Source organism: Eutrigla gurnardus (assembly GCF_963514095.1).
Source record: "Eutrigla gurnardus genome assembly, chromosome: 12".
Lineage (NCBI taxonomy): Eukaryota > Metazoa > Chordata > Actinopteri > Perciformes > Triglidae > Eutrigla > Eutrigla gurnardus.
In genome coordinates this window covers 22,348,418-22,374,799 of record NC_139926.1, presented here as the reverse complement: position 1 = coordinate 22,374,799, position 26,382 = coordinate 22,348,418, and the positions used below count along the sequence as shown (strand labels likewise).

At 41.9% G+C, this 26,382-nt stretch overlaps 1 protein-coding gene across 3 annotated transcripts; it reads left to right on the top strand.

Moving 5' to 3' along the window:
• Positions 1-6,463: 6,463 nt before the first annotated feature.
• igfbp2b (insulin-like growth factor binding protein 2b) lies at positions 6,464-23,435 on the top strand. 3 transcript variants are annotated; one of them, XM_084023335.1, is made up of 5 exons: positions 6,464-6,480; positions 6,774-7,105; positions 15,293-15,444; positions 19,283-19,423; positions 22,603-23,435. In XM_084023335.1, coding segments are annotated over exons 1-5 (786 nt in total). In that variant the 5' UTR covers positions 6,464-6,478; the 3' UTR covers positions 22,762-23,435. The 3 variants fall into 3 exon arrangements, with proteins under 3 accessions (XP_083879461.1, XP_083879460.1, XP_083879459.1); XM_084023334.1 differs by lacking the exon at positions 6,464-6,480 and having other exon boundaries at positions 6,623-7,105; positions 19,298-19,423; XM_084023333.1 differs by lacking the exon at positions 6,464-6,480 and having other exon boundaries at positions 6,629-7,105.
• Positions 23,436-26,382: the final 2,947 nt, after the last annotated feature.

Below are 26,382 nucleotides of genomic sequence, written 5' to 3'. Positions count from 1 at the left end.
CCGTTCCCATGCTACCACAGACATGTTCCACTCCAAGCCTCCGCAGAGACATGTGAACTAGGAGGCCTCGGTGTCATCTACTTTTTTTATGTCATTGTTTATTTTTTGTGGTCTTATTCCAACATAAAGGTCAGAGGGGTGGGGGTTAGAAATCAGGGAGTGGACAGCATTCTGCTAATCCACCATGCACCAAGCAAAAGGTTTAGGAACATTGGGGATAAAGTTTTGATAAAGACTGTCATTGTGGAGCTTCAAACACACAAACAGAAAGTCACACATTGAGGTGTTTTACTGTTTCCATTTCACCTAAGTCTCACATCTGTGGACTGTGAGACGCAGGCAGAGCCCCTGGTGTAAACACAGGATATTCCCATCCACGCTGAGCACTTTCACTACTGGATGGAAATGCATGTATTCAGATGTGGACACACACAAACTTTGGTTTTTGCAATTTAGGAAACTTTTAACATTTAATTACATCAATTACAAGTCATTTATCTATGCCCAATGAAGCTGAAATCAAGCCAGAATGAAATAATTCCCCCCTTCAAAATCTGCTGGAGTTTAGAAAATCATAAAATACACAAATACAAACATCTTGATTTTGGGGCTTTCATCAGTTTTAACATTGTCTATCCTCAAAGATTTTGGTGCAAACTTGACTATCAGAGAGAATGCTACAGAAAGCAGGAAGTGGCATGTAGGTGGTTAGAGAGAATCTTGATGCAGAGCGCTGATATGCTGGTGAATTCATCAAGAGTTTATTGCTCAAGGTAAGTAGTGGACGTGGTTGGATGGAGAGGAATGGAGCCCCGGGTTGGTGGTGGTCCAAGTGCACAGAAGCATGGGTTAGTTCTGGAGTCAACCACAACAATATGACTTGGACCTCAAGATACAAGAGGTGGAAGAACTGCATGGTACCAAACAGGTAGAAGCACAATGTGGTGGATGAAGACCCAGGGTTTAAGTACTGCAGACTGATGGGCTGATGAATGGCAGGTGAGCAGGCAATCAGGTAATCAGGAGAGAATGCCACTCCCACTACACACACACACACACACACACAGGAAGAGGACAAAACACACCAAGCAAAGAAAAATTAGACTGAGGCAGTGACAGTAGGGGATCTACTGGCAGAAATTTAATTTAAAGTACACGTACACTTAAAATCATCTGGAACTAAGAATCGTTGAGTTTTCATGACCTCAGAATGAGCCTTTTTTATCCAAATATATGGACATGGAGTGGGTCCGCCATGTGTTTTTACAGAAGCCCAGAACGGACAAACCGAACACTGGTTTTCACATCAGCCACTGTAATTCTCATACATGCTTGGCACACCTCACCACTAAATTGTTGGTGGTTGGTTCACAATATATTGTCAGTATGATTCACAGAAACATCCGTCAAAAAATAAATACACAAAATACACTATCAAACTTGCCTTAGAGTCCAAAAATGAGTCTGCAAAATATTTCAAGCATATCTGGTAACGTCAATACACAGGTTAGCAAAAGTTTTGTTAACCTGCTTTTAAGCTTAAACAGTACTGAGTCCACGAAAACTCCATAGCATTAGTTTTTGATATTTTAGAGCATCATTTTTTTCTTTTGCGACTGAGGTGTTGGGAAGGTTTCTCTAAATCCAAAAATCAAATCTAGTTTTTCGTGGGGCTATAGCGGAGACTCTTGCTGCCACAGTTCAATGTGTAAAAAAAAAACGACGCAGAAATGTCCTTCATATTAAAATGATACATTGGCCCATATTTGTATTGAGTGTAGAAAGAGCCAGGCATCCACAGAGATGACTGTGATGGTCTCCTGTTACATCCAGGCTAAGGGGACCTCTGGACATTGGATCACGTTCATTAGCTCTTCATGTACAGCCGCTGTTAACAATAAGGCTGGACAGGGTTCTGACCGCGGGGCTCTTTGGTGTTCTATGGAGAAATTACATACTAATCTGCTTCCACAGATCTACTGCTGAGCCCACTTCCCCCATGTATGCAAACACTGCAGATACTTTTTTTTTACTTACATAAGAGTAAGATAAATGTGTTGAATCTATTAGAAAGCATAAGTGTTCCCCTGGGTGGAGAATATTAATAAATACTGCTTCTTGTACCAACCCTGCTTTTTTGAAAATCAGTCTTTTTCCCCCTTAATCCTAAAACTGTATTAATCTCGTGTTTAGTGCCCAAATATAGGCCTCATTTTCCCTCTTCTCCTTTGAATTATATCAACGACTGAAGAAAATGACTGACTGTGGAAAATGTGACCACCTTTCTGTGGTATTCCATTTGTCTTGACTAAATGACTCTTTGAAAGACAGATCTTTCAGGAGCCGCGTCAAAATATCTCTCAGCACTACGCTATCAGGTCGTTCCGCTAAAGTGTAAAATTAAACGTTCCAACATTGTTTGGCTATTGCCCACTCGCTCCCGGTTGCCTAGCAACCCGTACACATAACATAATCATAATGCGTTTGTGAGCGGAGAAATGTTGAGGAGTGGTCATAAGAAAACATTTCCATTTCCCTTAATTGAAGGCATAACGGTGTAAAGTGACAGAGCAAACAGAGTACACAACGGATAGACACTGTCTGGTAAATGCTATGTGAATATGAAAGGCAACACACGCGCTGTTTGGACAGCGTCTCTCATTTAGAGTCATGGAAAGTATTTAGTCAGGTAGGAACAAGCGTATAACATAGAGGCCATATACCGTGATCTTGATATTTGCCTTAGAAAGTTGGAGGGAAACATTAATCCTGAGTGAGTAGGAATTTCCCAAAAATAATGTATGGAAATAATCCCACTCAATCATCAGTCATGACCCAGTAGACGTGAGCAGCATCGTCTGAATCGACAGAGTCTCCGCCCTCCGTCTGTTTTTTTTAATTCATGCTGTGTCCGAGACATTAACTCAAACTCTATAAAACACTTCATGACCAGGTGCCGGATCGTAAGCACGCATCCAAGAGGAAGCTACCAATATACAGTCCCGGACTGGGGTAAGGGTGTGGTTCGGGTGTCGGCGAGCCGGGAAGGAGGGACCAACTTTGAATGTTCTGTTTAGAAATATATAAATCCTGATTCTGCCACAAACTCTTTTTTGTTATATGCATACACCAGCCTTTTTATGCATCTTTATGGTTCAGTAATTAACAGTATTTGTACTTCCCTGCTTTGCATTGGAGGAGATACAACAATTCACAGGTTTAGGTAGTAGCCTATGGATAAAAGTAAACATGCTTTACATGAATTCTTGGTCGTGTCTAGATAGTAATTTCCAAAACTCTGAAACTAGAATAGTTAATTGACCTCAGAAATAGATTTATCAAATATATTTTGAAGACCAGCTGCTGCTTCAGTTGTGGTGTCAGTAATCTGCTGACATCGTCAGAATTTAAAAGGTGATTTCAGAATCAGCTTTATTGCTGTAAGTGTGAACACATACAAGGAATTTGACACATACAAGGAATTTGAAAGCAACACTTTGGCAAGAAGCCAACAAACCAACTCAATGGTATTTTCCCTCTTCTTTACCTTTTATTGTCTTCCTTAAAGAAGATAATAAAAGTTGTTGTGTTGTTGTTGTGTAAAGTCTGCAAACAAACCATGCGCTCGCATCACGCCGCATCAGCCTCCTGCTGAGCGAGATCTTCCTGGCTGAAGACCGGAGCGTGTTGCTACGGAGATGCAATCTGGATGCAATGGGAGAAAGATGATTAACGGAGAGAAGGTAGGTAAGTCCTCTCCGGGAACCATCACCTTACCGTGGTGGAGAGGTTTGTGTGTCCCTATGACCCCGAGGGCTGTGTTGTCTGGAGATGTGTGCTCCTGGTAGGTTTTCCTATGGCAAATTGGTCTCAGGTGAGGGGCCAGACTAAGAATGGTTCAAAAGACCCCATGAAAAATCAAGAAAAAAGAGGAGTGACCCTGTCCGGAGGATCTTGCCACGGAGCCCGGCCGGGCACAGCCCGAAGAAGAGACGTGGCAACCCCAACTGTATAATGTTTTCTGTTTCCACAACCGGAGAGATGTTATGTAAGTGGCAGAATCAGACAAAGTGAGGATAGACGGCCCTGACAGACATTACTTCATACTCCAACACCAGCGAACTCGAAGTGTGTCACACAGCGAGCTGCAGTGACATCAACGGGGCTGGAAACCCGAGTGTTCATCCCGGGGTCGGTCACAGATGAGGAAATACCTTCCTCACGTAATGGGCGAGAAGTTTCCTCATAGTGCACAGTGTCCAACAGGTGCAGCACATTATTTGTCATATGACTGTGTTAGTTCATCGTTACATCACATGTCACGACCTAATCATCCATGTTGCTCCCCATTAGTAGGACCAACAGTGTAATCCTTTAATCCGAAGATTTCTGTTTCAAGTAATGGAGCAAATTCAAATATTAATATTGTGTGTAACTATATTTGCTAATTGTAGACATTCAGTAAGTACTAATAGAAAAATAAAGTGACCAGAATCCATAAGTGACTGCAATGTAAACTCATCTGCATCGATGAAAGAAGTATAAAAAATGTTTGATTTTCCATCTCATAGTCGACTAGACTTACACTGGAAGCTAACATGCTGTATTTACTGTAGCGAGTGATAAATCCATATTAATGTAGTTTAAACTGGAATTTAAATTTACTGTTACAAAACGACTATTGCTGTTGACAGCAGCGTCGCCGTCTCGGATGCTCCCGTCGTCTGCAGAGAATTGTATAAGTTGAACTCTTTGGTGGTTCAGATTGTTGGGTCAACCTATGACACGCTTCACATTAACCTCATTTTGAGGCAAGAACATCGTTTCTCATGCACTCGTCAATTTTGACAGTTTGGGCTATTTGTCTTCCTGAACACATCTTCTTTCAGACTAGTGGAATGAAAACATCCAAAGTACACATGTAGGAGTTTATTTTACAAACCTGTCAATTTTCAAATCAGCAGATTTCTCATTCAACAAAGGTTAGCATTAGATAATGCCTCATTTGCAAATTCAAACATAACATTTCAGAAAACTTATCATATAAATAAATGTCTTAATGTAGGCAATCAAAATACATGTCTTCAAAGTAATGTTATTCTGAAGGATTTGTTCATACATCACTTATTGCCTGATTTATAGAACATTTGTTGACAGTATTTTCAGATTTATGGAGTAATAAACAGAGGTATCTAAAATTCCCTCTGCAAGAACATTTCACTTCAATATGTGAACAAAATGTTTTTGTTTTTTGTTGTTGTTGTTGTTTTTTTAGCATGGCTTGATCCAATGTTCAGATTTCTGTTTTGGAAATGTATACAAATTAGCACATATTTGATGAGATAATACCTGACATTTAAACGTAAAATTTAACAAAATTTGTGCTACAAAAAATTGTCTTAAGATAAAAAATAGACTGTTTATCTTTCATTGAGTTTAATCATTAACTTTGCAAAGTAAAAACGTTGAAAGCCTCTTATCGAAGAGGCGAAATGTCTAGGAAACCCTAAAGCAAGTCTACTTGCCTACGACAACGTTTTCATGGACTGCCATGACTCGGATGACTGAGAACCTTTACACACAAAGACAGTGGTCCAAAAAATGGGAGCTGAAAGCAGACATGTAAGGAAATCCTTCTGCCTCCAGCAAGGCCTCGAATGTCAAATTATCTTCTTCGTGAATCACAGTTTTAATCCCGTTAGTGTTAGGACAACTTTACTGCAGACTAGTGATTCATCCTTTAAAACTATGATTTCTGGTGATGAATCCACAGCTCAAACTGAGCTATCTTTAAAACAAGCAGTAAGCTGTGCTGTGAGTCACTTCCTCAGAAGCTCAAGCCACCACAACGACAGCTGGAAAGCAAACACCAAAGAAGAAGAGTAACTGGAGGCGTAGAATCTTTGACCACGGAAGAGCAAGTTCCAGACAACGGTTCAGGGCATTAACCACAAACACGTCTGCACTTGTACATTACTGAAAGGAGAAGTCGATCAAAAATCAGCTAAAGAATCACGATCTGTTTCTTCCTCCATGTTGCAGCCCTTTCAACATTACCAGTGGTGGAGTGTGTAGATCCCACTGAAGAAGAGGAAGAAGCTGCCCATTCGTATTGCTTTTAGTGGCCCAGACTGTGTGCCAGATTGCCAAATCCAGCTCAGATCTGCTATATGACCTTCCAGCCTCCAGAGCCTCCTCACACTGATGATGAACCCAGATATATGAGCTAACAGAAGGAGGCATGGAGTTCAGTGCCGGAGGCTTAGCCGATCAGATACGATCACACCAATGACCCCCACAAACTCCCGGGCTTCTCTTGGTTCAAGAGGGCCCTCGTGAGTTTCAAGAATTTGACCTGGCTGATGCAGGAAGTTGCTGCATGGAAAAAAGCTACACATGCCATATGGAAGACAAACTGGTGGCCAAGGTGCACAAATGCTGCTCTAACTTAAGAGGTCGATGTCAATTCACATAGCCTATGTAAGTGAGATCAAGTTGGCACGATCCGAATGGACATTTTTTTCGGGGGGATTCCAATTCGACTTACAATGTACTTTAACTTTTATGTTTGCCTGTATAAACAAAACAAACCCTTCCAGGCAGTAATATGAGAGCAGATAGGACCCTGTCACTGGCATCACAATGTTTACCCACACACAGTTGACTTTCGGGGAACTGAGGCTCATATTTGTATCTCCCAAGGTTCATTTTGACTTTCAGTAGTCACTAATAAACCCAGGAAGCGTTAGAATGGTCGTATTTTTTACTTACAGGTTGCTTTTTGCGTACTTCATCCTGCCTGGGATCTTACTTGGGGATTTGGCTTTCCGATGCCCGAGCTGCACCGCGGAGCGCCAAGCTGCTTGTTCCACGGCAACATGCACAGAAATAGTGAGGGCGCCGGGCTGCGGCTGCTGTCCGCTGTGCGCCAGGCTGGAGGGGGAGCCCTGCGGGGTCTACACGCCGCGGTGCTCCAGCAGCCTGAGGTGCTACCCGAGCACAGAGGCCGACTTACCGCTCCAACAGCTCATCCACGGTTTAGGGCGGTGTGGACAGAAAGTGGACTTGGATGTCACAACAAGTCTGGACAACCTGGATACAAATGGTAAGAAAAAAATGTTGTAAGGGTTGAAGTTAAAGATTAAAGTTGCACTGTAATTACATTAACAATGGATCAAATGGTGAAGTGTAACAAATAAGGGAACATTCAGTGATGAACTCACACCAGACTACAGCTCTATAGAGCATTTTAGAGACTGCTATGCTTATACCAAAAGCTTGTAAACTTAGCTGATTGACATTTAGTAGCTAAAGACACAAGACACAAGATCACAATGCTTTTGGTGCATGTGAGGCTGTGTAAAAGAATACTTCAAAACCCTATGGTTTCAGTGCGTTCAGTCCTTCAGATGCTCAGATCTTAATATGAAATGATGAACACCCAAAGGCTACGCAGAATCTAACATCCTGTTCCCTGCTTTGGGGCCATTCATTTATGGATCATGATGCAATGTTATTATGCAACAGTGCAGCCGCACCTAAGAGGTTCTATATGATCCTTTCTCGGAGATGGATTGAGTGGTCCACTGCCAGTAATTACTGTAATTTAATTCAAAGCCTTTCAGTATTCACCTGGCAGTGCAACATATTTATTAATGTTCTGCATGTGTGCCAGCATCACCAAGCCAGCTAGTCTTGACCTGTCATCATACCTGTGCATGATGTCAAAACAGTTACCTTAAAGTTTTCGCTGAGAAGCTGCACACTGACTCCAGAACAACATATTCACCACAGGAACCTTTTAAAGTCTGAAAAACCACAGCTACATCCAACGTATTCGCTCACAATTACTACCCAGAATCCCCAAATTCTGCAGGGACACAGAAATCTCCCACATTACAGTTATTGGGGACAAAAGGTCACCAATGCTTCCTGAAAAGGAATGTTGACGATATGCTTGGCAGGTAGTGGCAGGCCCACATCTGTGAGCGCAATCCCCCCCCGACGAACCCATAACATGTAACCCACACATCCTCAAAGCTCTCCTATTGGGAGTGCCTTATATGTAATAGCATGTTTTATGGTACTTTAGCGGAAGCGATTATATAGATGTATTTAAATGTTTAAACTTTTTTTTACTTCACGTAACATGCTGCAAATATGGAAGTCACACCTCTGAAGCCTTTAAGGACAGTGTTGGGAAGGTGGCAGATCTCCACGGTAACAGGTGCTACCTAATTTCTCATTCCTCTATTTAAATATCATAGGACTTCTCTCTGAGGTAGTACCTGGACTTAAATATTTTAAGACAATAAAACACTCAACGGAGGTGATTTATTTTTCTGCAGGAATCTTCAGTTGTTTTTAAGGCTCTTTGAGGTTTCTTTGGGAGAGGGTAGTGAAAACAAACCCAATCCAAGCCCCTGTAACTTTAGCTACGCGTGATGGACTCGCCTGCACTCTCCGCTGTGATTTACCGTCTCTGGTGTTCAAACCAGTCAGAACACATAAAGGAAAAGCTGAAAATGAGCATCAGATCAGACTGCGGTTTGCCCTCCTTTCGCTGTGTTATGCTTGGCTTTTTCAAGCATGAGCAACTGCACGGCTATCAGATGTCAACATCTGTGTCCTTTGTCCCCATTAAAATGCACATTTTGGGGTCAGTTCCCGTAGTTGGTTGGGATTACGTTCTCACTCCTAAATAACCTCGCTGCTGTTCACTTGAAAAGAGAACGGAGACCTGCAATTTTTAGGGATTTTGGTTGTGGTTATTAAGTGTGATCCTGAGTTCAAATGGTTCTTTATTCTCACCTGCTGGGACTAAAACCAAAGTAAACAGCATGACGGCCTGAGTAAACAGTCCATAGTTCAAACCGCTCCTCCCCTGGTAAGAGCGCCTTTCATATCCCCAATTTATCTCACAATTTTGACATCGTTTAGCTCTTTTACACCGTTGATGTCATTAATATGGCATTTACCGCCTCTACCTCTCCTACTCCTCTGCACTCTGCCGCAAAAGTACCTTTTGCAAAATTTCCACATTGCAAAGGTGGAAGAAAATGGAAACACAGATGATTCGAATCCATGGTTTTTTGAATTCTTCCAATCCAAAAAAGCGTGTAATATTAAAAAGTGGCACGTCATCTTCAGTGTTTCCACTTGAACTATTTTTGCAATGGGAGTCGACTTGGAAACGTCCTTTCAGTCATGGTCCACAAAGGTTTCACTCCAGTGATGAGTGTTCGTATGAGCTTCAGTCTCAGAATATTTTCCTGCGTTTTTATGAACGCGGACAAAGAGTCCACGGCAGGTGTGAGGCCTCCATCAGTGACATGGATGCATCATTAAATGATTTAGACATGTCAACATGTGCTTTATCGCAGGGGAGATCTGTTGAGTAATCTTTGTTCAGCACAACTTCATGTGCTTGTAAGCAGAGACCCAGTGCTTCTATTTCAAGACCATAGGATCCTCAAAGTCTTCCGAGTATGTAAAGAAATAGAATGTTTCCATTGACAGATTGGGATTGGGTGGATACTGGGCTCTAACTGCTACCCCAGTGGTCTCTACTTGATATCACTGACAGAAGCTCCTCAAAATAGAAACGCAGATTGCTTTTTAATAGTATATCTTGTTTCATTCCAGCAAACCAGCCAGAGTGCATGGCATTAAAGACATCACTATAACAAACAGGAACTTTCAACAAAAACTCAGAACAAAACTTTTTCCACAGCTGACCTGTCAGTGCAGGAAATGCGAAGGTCTTACTAAAAACCTGAATGATGATTTTCAAGTGTCCCAGTAAGCCATAGCAGTGTGACAGTGAGCCAGCATGCACAACACCAACCGAAGCAGTACACGAATTTGCTACAGTTTAATGTGAAACAAGTCAACTGGGAAGTTTTGGAAGCAGGCTTAAAGGTTCTCCATACAATATTCATTGCATTAATATAGTAGCAAACACATTTTTGCTTGGTGAAGATGGATATAGTGGAGTAACTTCTCGCCTGCAACGTTGTCTTGAGGTAAGGAAGGGTAGCGCCCACCCTGAGCTGCAAGCTGCCGGCTCAGCTGCCATGTTGAGAGCCACGTAGAGCTAATGGATATGCTCTCAATTACTTTTAAGTTGGAAATAACTTTCTAACAAGCTCAGTAAGTCTGGCCTTATTTTAATGAATGATATTGATTAGGCAATGTTGCCAAGGAATCATGGAATGGTAGCTGTTTTACAGCAACTTTGAATAGTCCAAATGTGCATGATGGCACTTTTATCAATATGTGTATTTTCTCTGCACATAGTCTATCTACAGACCAGTCCTGTGACTGTTTCTCCTTGCGGCAAATCCACATCCTCAAAGCTCCTCAGAATGATCCATTTTCTCGAATCCTAGAAGACAATGTTGGATGTGCACTGACAGGTTTCCACGTATGGATGTTTATAAGAGGCAAGACACACTGTCATTGCAAAAATCACATGTTACCGTACAGCCTTTTTTTCTCAGTTCCAAAGCACTATCTGTTAATAGAAGGGCATGTGTGTGTTATTTGCTGTCTAAACTACACAGACCCCTTTCCCAGCCAATAGGAAAGCCCTGCACAATCCATGTTTGCACTTTCCCATTTTTCTCCTGGAGTCGGTGGTCCATGGCTGCCCTTGTTGCCCCGAAGGCGATCCTCTGCTGAGACACGCTCCTTCACTCGCACTCTCGGCTCTTTAATTACTCGACAGTATGTCGATGTGTTTGCACACAGATTGCAGGTCACACAGCCACAGGAAAAGGTGAAGACATAAGAGATCACTTTGGGTGGGAGCTGCGTGTTGGTGCCTGCGATTCCGCGAAAACTCCCCCCGAGGTGTTAATAGGAAGTCCTCCCTCCTTTGTGCTAACCTCCGAACAGTTCACGTTGGAAAGTTACACGTTGCATAATGTGATTACAACATTAATGAGCTAGAATTTACTATCCCAACAAGAGGGGTACATTTACGTAAGTACTCTAATTAAGGACAATTATGAAGCACTTACACTTTAAATGGCAGTGTTTTATGCTACTTTACACTCCAATAGATTTCAGACGATAATATGTAAATATTTACATAATAATAATAACTTTACTTGTATAGCACTAAATTTAGTTGCAAACTACTTTACAAAAACAAATATTTACCCCACAATGATAAGTTAGTCCAAAAAGAAAATATCTCAATACCCGTGTATATTTTTTGGTCAAATTAAATGAATATGCAAGCAATTAAAATATATATCTATTAGATTTATTGTATGTTGTAAGATACTTAAGTTAAGTAAAGTTAAAAAAAATAATAATAATGATAATAATAAAATATATGTATGACTGAGGATTGGATCATGGAGAAGCAGTAGGATTAAATAAGTGTATACTTCTTCCCACTCCTTTTCAGACACGTAAAAAAAAGGCATAGATATATTTTCATATATCTTGATGCCTTCTAGTTGTGTAATATTTTGTTTTCTGTATGACACTTTCTGTATTCATTTTGACATGTTTGAAATAAAAACCCTCTACTCTACTCTACTCTAAAACCAAAACAATGAGCTGAAAGATGCTAAATTGTTGGACGATAATTCTCTGTGTTTTTTTTTGTTTTTTTTGTCACGACTGGGACTTTTCCATTGTGTGAAAAGAAGTTATAAGAAAAGAAATATTGATATGTGCAGTTAAAGGCCTGAATATACCACTGACAACAGGATATTGGTTCCCTGCAGCCCTGGACAGTTGCTTGACATCCTGTGTCAATCTCCACTCTGAACACTTGTGTTGATGGTTAAAAAGCATACATTTTGTAACAGAAAACCACTTTGACCCGAGAGTGCACTTATTGTCTTTTAAGTCTGACAGACACTGAAGCAGCGCCACTTGGCAACGGTTTTGGGTTAAAACTACAAAGGCAGCTTCATTTGGTTTGGATGACACACGAGGGCCACATGGACGCGGAGCAACATCAAGAGTTGAAAGAAGTAGCTGACCGTAAAAGGTTTGAAGGGGATCTTTTGGCGAGGCAAAAAAAAAAAACCTTCTTCATTATTCAATCGCTTTTTTGTCTGTTTGCCAGCTGTAGAGTGTTTGAAGTGGCCCGAGGCCTTGAGAGGAACCATTTACACCGACGATGGTTTGAAGCACTGTGAGGACGAATCTCTTGGCTGTGGGAGCACGGTTATGTTTTCGAGACATCACTGTATACAATAACAGGGCAAATGCATTAATGCTAAGCAACTCGGGAAAGACATTACTCATGCCGTGCTATGAGAGGGCCGTGGAGGCATTGCTTAAAGGCAATACCCAAAGCCAACACTCCCAACAGCTCAAGACAGGTAGTTTCTATGGCACTGAAGACAGAATCAACAACACAGTGTTTAGATGACAGCTGTTGGCTAAAGACATGTTTTTGGTTTTTCATCCTCATTGGAACATGCTGTCATGAGCGTCAATATAAAACACATCAGCAGAATATTTAAAGTGAATTGTGATTTTATACCTTTCCAGCCTGCCTGTAGTTGCAGCTCAGATATCTTTCAACATTCCTGCTCCACTGGGTGTTACCTTGTGATATATAAGCGCCAGTGTGCTGCCTAGTATCACACAACGGGGGGGAAAGGAAATCTATATAATTTTCCAGCATGTTTTCTTTTTTTTTTTCAGAGTAATGGAGTTAAATTAAATCATTAAATCATGCTCTCTGGAATAAAGTTAATGTGTTCTGCAGAAGCTCTCACTACATGTGAGAGATTCTTCCACTGCTTGAGAATATCTGAGCTAAGCTAAGCTTGTATGCTCAGCTTGAGGTTGGAATTTATGACTTTTGGCCATCGCTCACACACTGTAGTGAATGTAATTTGACTTCTTCAAACACTAAGGTCTTGTTTGTGGCCACACAGTTTTAACTGTTTGCCTAGGGCAAGTGTTGCCTTTCTAATTGGATTATCAGATTGGAAAGATTTAACTGTGTGGCTCAAGTCACATGAAAACATACAAGGAATGGAACAGAGATGTTATAATCTTAGGTCAATTTTTGGGTTTGTCGGCTCAATCCACCTCTCGGAGAGATATTTCTCATGAAATATTGCTTTCCATGACATTTGGAGCAAACTTTCTTGGTCCAAAGAGGAGGAAACTTCTGTCCAATATTTGTGGGACAGACCCCTGGTGGAAGTAAGACGGTACTGCACTCCAGGTGGGCACTGCTCTGATGGAGAGCAGGTGCTTGTGAGACCGTTGTCGTTTATGTTGATGTTGTTTGTTCTCACCACGACATCTCTGAGGGGGGTGGGGTTAGCAGAGGAGCCCAAAAACAAGCAAGTGATTCCTTCAGCACCGTGGACAGCTCCAGTCAGTTTATGTGGAGAAATAGGGGTAATAGGGGATTCTTCCATTACCCACCTCCTACTTGGACTAGCTCATCTCACCAATCTAGAGAGGAACGTGTCTGTACACACTGATATGTGTGATGCAGCCCACAATGACGGAGCAGCCCAGTATGCCAGGTGTGACTGCAGTGAAGAAGAGATGGTCATCAGTTTTGCACCATGAAGTCCTCCGCTCGATGCTGTAGCTCCTACGAAGTCAAGTGAGCAAAGACAGGCGTTTTCTTTTTTCAGTAATGTCATCAATATAAACTGCAACTTCACCCGACAGCTTCAAAAATGTTACACTTGGCGCGCAGGTGGCGGAGTGGTTAGAGCGCATGCCATGTACGAATTTACGCACATACGCAGCCAACCCGGGTTCGAATCCCGGCCGGAAGTCCTTTGCTGCATGTCACACCCCCTCTCTCTCCTATGTTTCCTATCTGTCCACTTCTAATAAAAGGTGTCTATGCCTCAAAAAAATCTTAAAAAATGAAACAAAATGAAATGATGCATCTTGTACAATATGGGAATGTTTCTGTTCCTTAGGGGGGGGGGGGGGGGGGTTATATTATCACCTAAGTCTGCTGTCCAAAATAACTCATGTCTACGGATGTAACAGTGCTGATATTTATTTTTTTAACAATATTCAAACTGCAAATTAAATTCTCAACTCATCAGTAAAATTGACAAAAATGAATAATAATAAAAAAAGAAATGGTTAAGGCTGAACGTGAAGACACATATCTTTTTCAGTGTATAAGCCACACTTACTTTGACACCTGGCAGATATCAGAGTTTTTCAGAAGTTCCCGTAGCATGTGTAAGGAGCTCTGAAGATCCACTGGGGGGCCTTTCCCTCTCGGCCGTGATTTACAACCTCACAGTTCTGCTCCTGTTTTTATAGCGCTAATTACAGACACACACACTCACACATACACACACATACACACAGCCCCCTGGCAGTTAGAATAGGCATCCAAAAAATCCTTACTCAGCATGAAAAGCCTTAATCAGAAGTGCTTCCTTTTCGAGTCTGGACTCACCACATATGACTGTCAAGCTCAGCTCTTTAATTCAGTCGCCGCTTTCCTGTTGAAATGTGTCAGACAATCTCAGATCATTATGTCTGTGATGACTATTACTATGCTGACAAATGTCTATACAGTGTTCGAGCCTGCTCGTATTTGTGTTTTACAAATCACAGTCATTGGTGGCAAAGAGTAGGTCTCAGTCTTTTTCGGACTGGCGTTCTGTATTCGTTTGCCATAATTCTTCAAGTCTGTTTTGAATCACGTCAGCTTGTTTGTGTTTTGTCTCTCTTGTCTCCAAGAAATAATGAACACATGTAGGTATAAAACCTCACAGTGACCCCCATGCAAACTGCGTCACGAGACATAAAAGATCTTAGCGGGACTGTTCACACTGTCGCCATGGTAATTACAGCCGACGCCTGACTGTCCAGTATAGAATTAGTGACATGAGGTATGAGGGACGACAGGATGCCTCGAGGAAACAGAACGACTTTGTCTTCTAATTCCAGGATTAAGATGACTCGGCAAAAAGGTCCTGTTATTAGATAAATGTTGGCTTTTAATAGCGGTTTGTGATTAAAGAATAGATGCACGAAGATGAATGTGTGTGAGTGTTTTAGAAAGCAGCATTTTGCGTGTAACATCTGTCCATTAACTAGATAAAAGACGTGACTCAGTACATTTTCTGAGAACCTCCAAAGTATTGAATGTTCCACTGTGATTAAAACCAGACAGCAAGTATAGCAAAAAGGTTGAATTAGCTTTTTGAATAGAATGTGAAGTCTGTTTCCAAGAAGGCCCAGGCAGAGATTATGTGCAGATGCTGCAGATGAACTGTATATGTCTAAGTAGGTCCGTGTGTTTGTTTGGTTGTAGAGGTGCATGGGACTGAGAATCCGCTCGCCAAACGACCTGCCCTAGACGCTCACTTTTGGCAGGTGTCCGCCAGGCAGCAACACCTGAATGAGCGCAAAACCAAGATGAAGGTGACTCAACTAGAGGACCCTCAAATCCAGAAAGTGCTACAGGTCAGACCTAAACCTTCAACTCTTTTTGAGCGACAATGCAGGATTAACCTTTCCACATCTTATCACTGTAAATTAGCAAAAGTGTAACAATAATTCCATTTCTTTGATTATAGTTGTTTATTTTTTTTTTACAATCATGTGGGCTGATTTAAAACATTGTAAGTCAGTAAGTGTATGTGAATGAATGCAGCCTCGCACATCATGATCGACTGGATCAGACATTTTCAGCCCTTATTCTAAAAATAAAGACATAACTGACACAATCCATTCATGAACTGATCATCTTACCTAGTTGACTCTATGTTTTAACTCCTTATTTGCTTGTCATGAAGGCACATTTACAGATACTGAAGAAAAATTCCCACAAAACAAAAACTTAGTCCGCTGCAATGTTGCATGAATGTAGGACGGCAGCATCACCTCCTATATTTAGTGTGTTTTACAGTATTGTGTATGGTCCAGTGCCTGTCATAACCAAGCAGTGACAAATGGTCAACAATGAGCTGTGTGAGCAACCTTGTCTGGTACAGTAGTGCCCTCCTCTGGGCACTCTTTCACTCAAACAAGCATACGCACGTGCACATTCACACACACATTCATTCCCTTGGCCGAACCGTGATCTTAACAACCGCACGGCTGATCCCAACTCCCGGATTCAACCCTCACTTAAAACTAAAACATACATTTCAACTCTTAAAAAGACTTTTATGACTCACCCGGTGAGGAGCAGATTCGTCCTCATAGCGGGACTGTGGGAACAGATTTGTGTCCCTGCAATGTGACTAATACAAGTGTTCATGCTCTTTCATGTCATTTTTATGGGAAAATGTATTTGTTGATGCATTCAAATGTTGCCCAAGACTCTGAGAGTCCGTGTTGTGTCCAATAGGTGAAAAGAACATGCAACAAAGTCGATAACAACTTATAAAGGAGTTAAATAAAATGCTTTTTAGGAAATGCCTTGTGAGTTAGCTTACATAAATACTGTATATATTCCTTGTGTTTATGGATGCATTTCCAATTATATATGAGGTAAGTATGCAACATTAGTCGCCTTAACAGAAGAGTTGTCTTCACAGAAGTAATTGCTGATTATGAGCATCTTCATGATGAAAAGTGATGTTGTTTTGCTCGGCACAGTGGAATGTGTGTTGGCAGTTTAATGCAGTCTAGAGATTACACCCCCACCCCCCCACCCCATTCTTTTAACACTCACTCAACATTTCACAGTCTCCAACGCAGCTCCGCGAAAAAATAAAAACAGTTCCTGGAAAAGCCTTAATGGGGTGGCAGACAAACATATTCTTTCTGTTTCATGCAAATGAGCTTGGGCCCCGGGGGTTACGCATGTGGAGGCCCATATACGTCTCACCATGGCAAACAATTATGTGCATTTGCTCATTTTCTCCCTCACTTAACTCACTCGCTTGCAGCAAAACAAAACAAAATACAACAAAAAATCATAAGCGTGAGGGTACAAAACAATTGCCAAGGTCATTAGAAGCAACAAAAGAGAGCGCGGTAAAACGAGTGGTGCAGCTGGGCAGGGGGAGCAACTTCAGACAGCTGGTGTTAAGCATGAATGCACTTCGTCCAGGTCAAGTACTGTACACAACATGCCTGGCTGTCAACTGTCAACACATTTGTTACCTTTATTCCTTGAATATAATTACACATTTGTTTCAGTTAATTAAACATCTCTTGTGCGTCACATTCATGTTGTTGTTGTTCTTTTTTCTTAATCTTTCACCTGATTAAAAAAAAGTTAAAGTAAATGAAGATTTTAATGTGAGACATTGTCATTGAATTAGAACACCGTAAAGAGGAACACCACCGATTTTAAGAAGTTGAATGAAGCCTGAAAAATGTATTTTGTCTAGATTATGTTCATTTATGATGTAGCTCAAATACATTTCTAATTATAGTCCGCAGACGTTTGTGTAGGAAAGAGGTTGCGGTCAAACAGACACAGGACTTTCACCAAGGAGGCCACTGTTTGTAGAGATAACTCCTCAGACCAGGCAACCACCTCCAGTTCTTAAAAGTGAAGCCAATGCATAAGTACCTTAAAATGCATTCTCTCCACAGGCCATCAGGGGGGCGACTCCTCGTTATAGAAAAGTAGGTCCGATGACATGGAAGTTGAAAAATGAGTCCACTTCTCAATTGATTTATTGTCTCAGTAAACACTGTAAAACAGCACGATTGTCAATTATAGTCCCATTTACAGTACAATAGACGAACGATCAAACGGTATTCTTTAGGGCGTGGCCACCTTGTGATTAACAGGTCGCTACTGTAGCCTCACTACCACGCTACCAATTACCTTTTGCGCTTACTAAGTTGTAAAGTTTACGTTGAATTATGGAAGCTAACTTTGTTAACACTTGTGTTCTTCAGATCCACACGTCACTCCTCCAATTATGGCAACTTACGTTCACTGGGTGCAAAAAGTCAAAGATGGCGATGGCCAACATGCAGAATTTGAGGCAACAAACAAATGGGTGACTTCACAAAGACTAAATCCACTTCTACTATACAGTCTATCAATCAGACCAGATATCCACACCCATTACTTTTAATGGGGAACAGGGAACTACATCTCCTAGTCCTGAATGAACTCCACCTTCAATCCAATCTGATTGAGCCTTGACACACTCTCCAGTCACTTCTCATTAAGGCAATATTACTTCCATCCTTGTAGACTAAATAATAAGGTATTTGTTAATGACAATACTTTATGGTGCGTGAGAAGCTTGAAATAATGCCGTGAGCAGACTGGTCAATGCTAGTTGCCACAGTTTAACCTTACAGCCCAACCCTCTGTTTCACCACAGCACTGATCTGACCACACTGCAGGACAAATACACTGTAAAGTCGAGTCAGACCGGATATTAGCAAATTTACCACCACTCAGTGAGGAAACACTGTTTTTGGGACACAAAGAAAAACATTTAAGCCTTAAATAAACAATGCATTTTCACTTGGAACGAGCGTTGCCAGTGTGGAAAGAAGGAATCATTATTTTGAGATGAGAAGCAGTGAAGCAGCAGTGAAACTGGAGGGTGCATGCACTGATTTGTGGGTTTATGTGACTTTATCATGAAAGAGAGAGAAGGAACGAGAGACGTAGTGTGAATCAGAGAGCCGAAAGAGAGAAAGAAAGAGAGTACTTTTCATCCATATGTTCAGATGTCTGATAAGGTTCATGGCAGGCTGCGCCTCCTCCTGCCCTTCTCTCTCATCTTCAGCCAACTAATCATAAGACTGGACCCCTTTGATCCCACTGGCAGCCTGATACACTCTGTGTGTTACAGTAAAGTGTGTGTGTGTGTGTGTGTGTGCATGCAGATACGAAGTATATGTGTGTGTATATATACATGGTAAGCGTGTGTGCACATCCATGCAACAGGAATAGCCTGCACTGTATTTATGTAGGTGTATGAACATGTGTCTGCACAGGTCTGCATGTGTGTGTGTGTGTGTGTGTGTGTGTGTGTGTGTGTGTGTGTGTGTGCGTGTGTGGCCCGTGGCCACCTGCTGAGTTGAGCAGTCTAGCCACTCATGTTCCACTCCACCAGACTCACATCAATAATACTGGCTGAACTTTCTGCTCGCCTAACTGCACCTCGTAAAAGCGTTACGCTATAAATGTGTGTATTTGTGACATTTTTACAAGGCGCACAGAAGTACTTCATTTCTTTATTCTTTTCCTTGGATAGAGCACATTCCTGCACCTCAAACTTAACGAAACATATACTAACTCTAGTTTGTGTCACCCGGTGCTTCAATGTTGTCACAATTGGTTTTGGCGTTAATGATTTGCTCGTCTTTTCAGAGCGCCTGTCAGCAGGAGCTGAACAGGGTCTTAGAGGAGATCTCCAAAATGACCTCTGAGGATAACAGAGGCCCACTGGAGGACCTGTACGGGCTCAAATTTCCAAACTGTGACAGACATGGACTCTACAACCTCAAACAGGTGAGCCACGGACAGAGCACCGATGTTACCTGAACACACGCCTATTGGACTGAACGTGGCATCTTCATTATGGAAAAACAATGTTTCTATTCGGGAGCGAAGACACATTGTTCAAAATCTGTTGCCACGACTCACCAAGCAAGATATGAAAACGTTTAATCAAATAAAAACACCCCAATTATAGTAAATAACAAGCATTGTATGATCTATAGGAGGAGATTTACATGAAAGTCTTATTATCAAACCTCATATTCAGAGGAGTCGGGTGTTGTGGAAATATATCCAGGAATTTTCAGAGCGGCAATCCTCACATCGCCCTCTACGTTATTTTAGTACACTTGATTACACACTTATTCTGATGAGAATGTGTGCCAAAGCAGGCAACTTCCAGAGGGCCCCAGAACTCCAGGGGTCCCAAAAAGCCCCATGCTGATGAGGGCTTGAAGGTCATGCTTTACTACCACATGTTGAGGCCTTGTCTTGAAGAAAGTCCCAGTGTGTTATCTGGTTTCAAAGGAGGAACAGTGCTAACAGGGGCCCAGCACCAACTCTTGCCCTGGGGACCAGGCCCATTTAGGTCTGCTGTGTTCTCTTAATGAAGATAAATCTAGATCATATTTGGTGACGATAGGTAAAAGTATTTAATGTAGTTTTGCCACTTTGTATACTTCCTCTACCCTAACAACGAATGGATGTTGTGGGTTTGGAACGGTTCTTGTATTTGTATCAAATGGTCCAGGGGTCAAGGTCCAGGGATTAAGGTTCAGGGGTCAGGGTCCAGAGGTCACGGTCTGGCCCATGCAGAATACATGTAGCTTGATGCAAGAAATGCAGAATCAAAGACCACAACGTGACTTCAACCTGGAAACCTTTACCTGGATGCAGTTACAGCTGCACTGTGTGACCAAAGATGTTTTTTTTTCAATCATTATGGATAATTATCAAAAAGTTTAATAACCTACACCACAAAGCCCTGACAAAGGTGGTAACCAGAAAAAATAACTTTATCAAAAAATAATAGCATAGCATAAGAGATAGCATTCCATGTCATGTTTCATTCACATCTCTTTTGACCTTTCGTCTTTTGGAAATGTTCCTTTTTTTTTTAACAACAAAAAAAAAAAAACAGGTACAGAATATCTGGCTGAAATTTAGTTAAATCACCCCCATCTGAAAACCTGTGAACGGAGTCTCTGGCTGAGAGACTGAATTTGGAACCTGAGAATTCCATCTGTCAGTTCACATGACGGTTATTTCATATCAACTCTCAGTGAGCTAACTTCCTTATCGTGTTTCAAACATCAAATTAACGCCAATGCCTGGCAGGAAAACGTCTGCTCTCTGCGGGTATTAACTTTCCAGAATGTCACAATACTGGCCACGCCTTAATCAGGTGTCAAGGCAGGTGTTTCTCTTCCCACTGTCAAAGATAAAAAAAACAAAAACACCTGCCGTGACACCTTTCATTCAGTTCTTTAGCAAGGTTGCGACATGTTTGAGATTTTCGGCCCATAGAGAGCAGTGCAGCAGCAGTTTTCTGCTCCGTGGGATTCACCGGTGACGTGTGGTTTCATGGTGATCGCGGACAGAAGGGAGTCATCGGGTTTCACATCCTGCTGGTGGTTATGTGACAACGGACTCCGAGGATGGAAAAGGCTTCTGTCGGGATCAGCATGTGTGCCAACGCGCTTTAGTTCGGGTTAAATTCATCACCGATTTTTCTCCATTTGTTGCTTTTCCCCCTTTTACCTAATCCCTCAGACAGACACACACACACACACACACACACACACACGCACACGCACACACACACACACACACACACACACACACACACACGTACACACACACTCACACACCCACACACATACTGTATGATTTTGTTTAATTCTCCCTTGGATTTCCCCTCTCTTCTCTTTCATACTCTGACTCACACACACACACACACACACACACACACACACACACACACACACACACACACACACACACACACATACATGCACACACACAACTCTCTTGTATCAGCCTGGCAAAATCACTCTGGAAAAAAAATATAATCTCCCCCCTAACTCCCACCTGCCACCACTCTCCATACAACTTCCCCCTTTCCCCCCTCTTTTTTTATAACTCAAACACACCCTCCTCTTCCTAACACTCTGGTTTTAGACACACACACACACACTCACACGCGCGCACACACACACACAAATGCGTGTGGAGATGTTGTCATCACGAATGAGGCAACAGCTTCTGAGCTCAAGGTTACAAGGCAATAAAACTTGTTTGGCTTACTTCATGGGAAGACTTTTGTTAAGCCCGAGGAACGAACCGTGCTTCCGACCGCGGGGGCTTGAATTTGAATTCTGCTCATCCATAGAAATCGGACAGAGGAGGACAAACAAGGTCACATATCCAGTGTTTTCTTACGGGGGGATAGTAGAGCAGAAAAGAAGATTTGAATAGGCGCCACCGTTTTCCTAAAGCAGGGCTTTCAACCACTCAGCCAATTTTCATCACTGGTCACAAACAACAGCATTGTTTCGGACGGGAGTCCCTCGGTTCCCAGGGAGGAACACTGTACCTCCTCAACACTCGGCTCCCTTTTGGAGTTGTCCCTCCTTGTCGCGGGGTAATTACTGTAACTGTCACTTTTTTTGTTCTTTCTCATCGAAGGAAGAAAATGGAAAGTCTTTTCTTTACCCCCGGCTCTTCATTCTTTTGGCCGTCCCCTCCGCGGCCGCCCCGCGTGCGCGGCGTAAACTGTGTCCACTTCAATTACGACCCCATTTCTGAGTAGAGGGGGGGTCTGTGCGGAGGAGGCGGGGGGGAGGTGGCGGGTGGGTCTACTGGCATGCCGCTGTGTATGTGTGTGTGTGCGTGTGTGTGTCTGTGGTGGCATGTGTGGCTGCGGATGGGATGTTGCTTGTGAGTAGGGGGCATGACCTGAGGATGGGCTGTTATTGGGTGAGTGTTGTCCCACCCGAGCCATGGCCCTCACTCTCATCCAATGGCCCCCAGCCACCAGAAGATCCACAACACACACACACACATCTCAAGCCACCACACGCCATGCTTCATTAACGCACCCCCCCTACTTCCTACTGTGCATCTTTGCCCCTCCCTCTGTTTTTCCAGTGTTTTCCAACTCGTCTAGTTTTGTGTTTTTCTCTTTCCAGTGCAACATGTCCAACCACGGCCAGCGGGGAGAGTGCTGGTGCGTTAACCCCTTAACAGGGGTCCAGATCCCAGAAACGCCTAAAGTCAGAGGGGATCCCAACTGTAACCAGTTCCACGAGGAGCTCCGAGCGATGCCCACGGCAGCAGCGTTTCTCTAGCACAGCACATCCTCATCGTATGACAGGGTTCAGTTCTCCTGAACAAAAAGGATTTGGAAAGAAGTGCCTATATTTGGAGGCTTTGTGTTCTTTTTTTAATTTACACTAGCATATAAACACTTGGCATTGCTCAATTTTTCCTGTTGTCAACTTATCTCATGACCAAAAGCAACAACGCTTTCTTTTTCTTTTCTGTTTATGTCCTGAAAGAGCCGGGCACTTAAGTTTTCTGCAAATGTTCGTCAAACTGAAGTAAAAAGTTCACGTGTCGGGAACTATTTTTAGCTGTGGATTAATACACATTTGGTGTGCTAGTAGGTATTTATGGCAGCAGGACAGTTTATGTGAGTCAAATTAAAGTGCTCGTTCTCATTGTAATTAAGAAACATGCCACCTGGAGCATTTGCTGAGGAATAAGTTATATCAGGCTTTAGCTATGCACACAATAGTTGCCAGTAGGATCGTTTCATTGTTGCTTTCGGTCAGTGTGTCAACAATTAAACCAGCCTTATCCCTTAAAGCTGCATTAGTTTGTTTTTTTGAGCCACTTGGGGGCAGCAGATCAAACTGTAAACACAACATTTGACATATTATTACCTTATAGAGCAACTTTGTGATTGTGGTGTGGTTTTAATTGTTCAGGATTCTACTGTTACATAAACCAATAAAATAAATAAAACATATTTAAAAGTATATTCAGATGTGAATAAGTTGAATTTCTGAAATCATTTATTATAAACACTAAATAGCATCCGTGTGTGGAAGGCTTTAAACATTGAATGGTCACATTCACACAGTGTTACTGGATCTTACCCACCTCAGTCAGCGGATATTATGCAAGATTTGATGCTATGCTAGCGACAGCTCAAGTTTTCCTCTTACATGTAATGCTATTTATCATTCTAAATGATTCCGTGCTGTGTAACCATGTTTCCACAAGTAAAAATGTTGTAAGCAGGTAATTAAAACATAATTTCCACTGATTGCATCTGGTAAAATTCCCCTGTCGATGCACCGACTTTGCTCCCTTCATTTGTTCGCTGTAAATTAATTAAAATCAACTTAAAATCAACTCAAGATGTACAATCTGACACCATCCAAGTTTGTTATTTTTGTTTTGTTTATGAATCCACACCCATCAGTTTGATTAGCTGCAGCGAGCTGTTGTTGTTCTGTGTCAGCAGTTTTCCCATCAACACATGTCAACTCCAAAAAAGTGTCACTTGATAAAAAAAAAAGGCCGTTGCGGTAATAATGCTGGAAACTGCTGTGCAACTGCTGTGTGTGTGTGTGCGCGCGCTTGTGTGTGTACCCATGTGTTGCCGGGGTTACTAATGAAGTGTTGACAAGAGGAGGGATTAGGATCGGGGCTGACATTGACAAATGTGATACTAAGTGGGTAAAGGTGTCTATGAATAAACCAACCCAAGTACGCAATTGCACACAGCGACATACACACTTTCTCTCACACATACATACATACACACACACATACACAAATATTTGTGCTGCAGATCGTGGTCTAAAGACGGGCGTCGGGCAACCGACAGAGGGATGTAGCGGTGCTATTAACGGTTCTGGGCGCAATCCTTCGAATTCAGTCCTGCAGACAGTCAAGTCTGTCATCATGAGTGATGGAACACGAAGAATGTTTTTATCTCTTTTCAAAAAATGTATCTGTATTCCATTGCCTCAACATGAAAAACGCCCAGTATGTTGATTAATCAGCAGATGCAGCCTTATCAGAAAGTCATGTTGTATATTTTTATTCCTAATATGATTACGAAAGTATTTGGCACAGCTCCCGTGTGACTTAGAACGATAGTTTTCGTAACCTTCTTACTTGTCAACAAGCTAATGTGATGGTGACCTTCTCATGGATTCCAGTGGCGTGATGATTCTCTAAACTCCCAATGGATTTAAACAGCTGAGTTCAACGATAAGGTCGCCTAGATATGATTTCCTAATACCATTCCTAATAATTGTATTCTTTGCTTCTCGCCATCAGGGGGCGACTCCTCTGGTTGCAAAAGTAAATCCAATTACATGGAAGTCTACGAGAAAATGATCCTACATCTCACTTGATTTATTATCTCGTAAACATTGTAAACATGAGGTTATGGTCTTAATCTCTAGCTTCAAGACTCCATATTTACAGTCTATGTTCTCAATAATTGTTGCATTATTTCATAAATGTTCACAAAGCATGTGCAGAAAGAAAATCGAATAAAAGGGCCTGTTAATTCTTTTAATCAGTCTCTATCAATGTAGAAAACATGATTTCTGATAGAATTTGCCCTGACCTGTTGAGATGCATGGTTGCACATGCAACAGTTGGGACATATGTTAAGTTTTTTATATGTTATACAGCCAGTACATTTTACGTAAGGCTTTCAAAAGTCCCCAAACAAAAGTCAGCATTGATTTGCGATCATATGATTCAAGCCTTGGGTGTAAAAAAAGGAGTTTGAAGTTCTGGCCAAAAGTGTATCATATGAGACCACTTCCACTGGCTTTGGCCTTGTAACCTTATACATTTGCCAGTGTGCCAGTGAGCCGAGCACCAGTCCCAGAAAACACTCTTTCAACTACAGCTTTACAGCTTTGTTCAGTTTTTTGGTGACACGCTGTATATTTTTTTTCTTCTTCTAATTTCCTTTTATGTTGTCTTATTAATGCTGTTCTTTTGGCTGCGAGTTTGCTTGAAAAAATTTGACAGCTTTGGCTCGGTGTCACACATTGGATCTCGGGGCGTCCTCGGGGTGCTTCAGCACATTTAATGGTAGTTTGAAGCTGGCCTTTTCTGAAAACAAATCAAAACAAGTGTCTTTTGTTTTGGGTTTGATAGATCCGGCACAATGGGCCGAGGAGGGTAGTTTAGCAGTGGGAATACAAGCGGGGGTGATTAATGTGTGTGCTTGCGTGATTGTGCCTGTGTGTGTCAATGTGTATGTGCAAAAGCACATGTGCGTGTATTGGCCTGGAGAGCCCAAGATCTGCCCTACTTTCAGGCTAGTATTTCTTTTGTTAGCATTCAACAACTTGCCTTGATATGTTGATGGCGAGCCCACGTCTAAGACTCACGGGAAGCTGTCCTTGTTGAATGTTAACAAAATAATTGTTGTTTTATCTTTTGTTGAAATGACACGTTGCTCCGATGTTAGCAGGAAGTATAACAGCAGAGACATTTATGGTGAATGTGGACAAAGGAGACAACTATTGGGTTTCAGCTTTGTAGAAAGAGTAGAATAAAAATATATATATGCCGTGTAAAGGAGGCTTTTGGAACCTGGGAAATACAGGAAGACTTCAGCTCTCTATAATCAGATCAGGGGACAGTGCCAGGAATATGTACAGATGTTGTTGCGCACTTGTTGAGCAAACATCGAAGAATAAGTTAATATGTTTAAGCAAATATCTGTTTATCTCATTATCACGACAAAGCTGTTCTGAATAAGTTATTTATAACCTACATAATTATTGCATGCATCATCCACCGGCATCTTTCTCAGTCCTTGTCTTTAGACCTGATTATTAGACCCTGATAATATATTTACAAACTGGATACAAGACCTATTTTAAACAGGGTACAAGGGTTATAGCGAAAAACTGAATTTCAAA

Bases quoted from the DNA above. Each gene is read 5' to 3' on its own strand.
- igfbp2b (XM_084023333.1), top strand. From the start codon at position 6,751: ATGGTCGTATTTTTTACTTACAGGTTGCTTTTTGCGTACTTCATCCTG. The intron at 7,106-15,292 runs GTAAGAAAAAAA...GTTTGGTTGTAG, and splicing joins GGACAACCTGGATACAAATG to AGGTGCATGGGACTGAGAAT. The intron at 15,445-19,282 runs GTCAGACCTAAA...TCGTCTTTTCAG, and splicing joins AAATCCAGAAAGTGCTACAG to AGCGCCTGTCAGCAGGAGCT.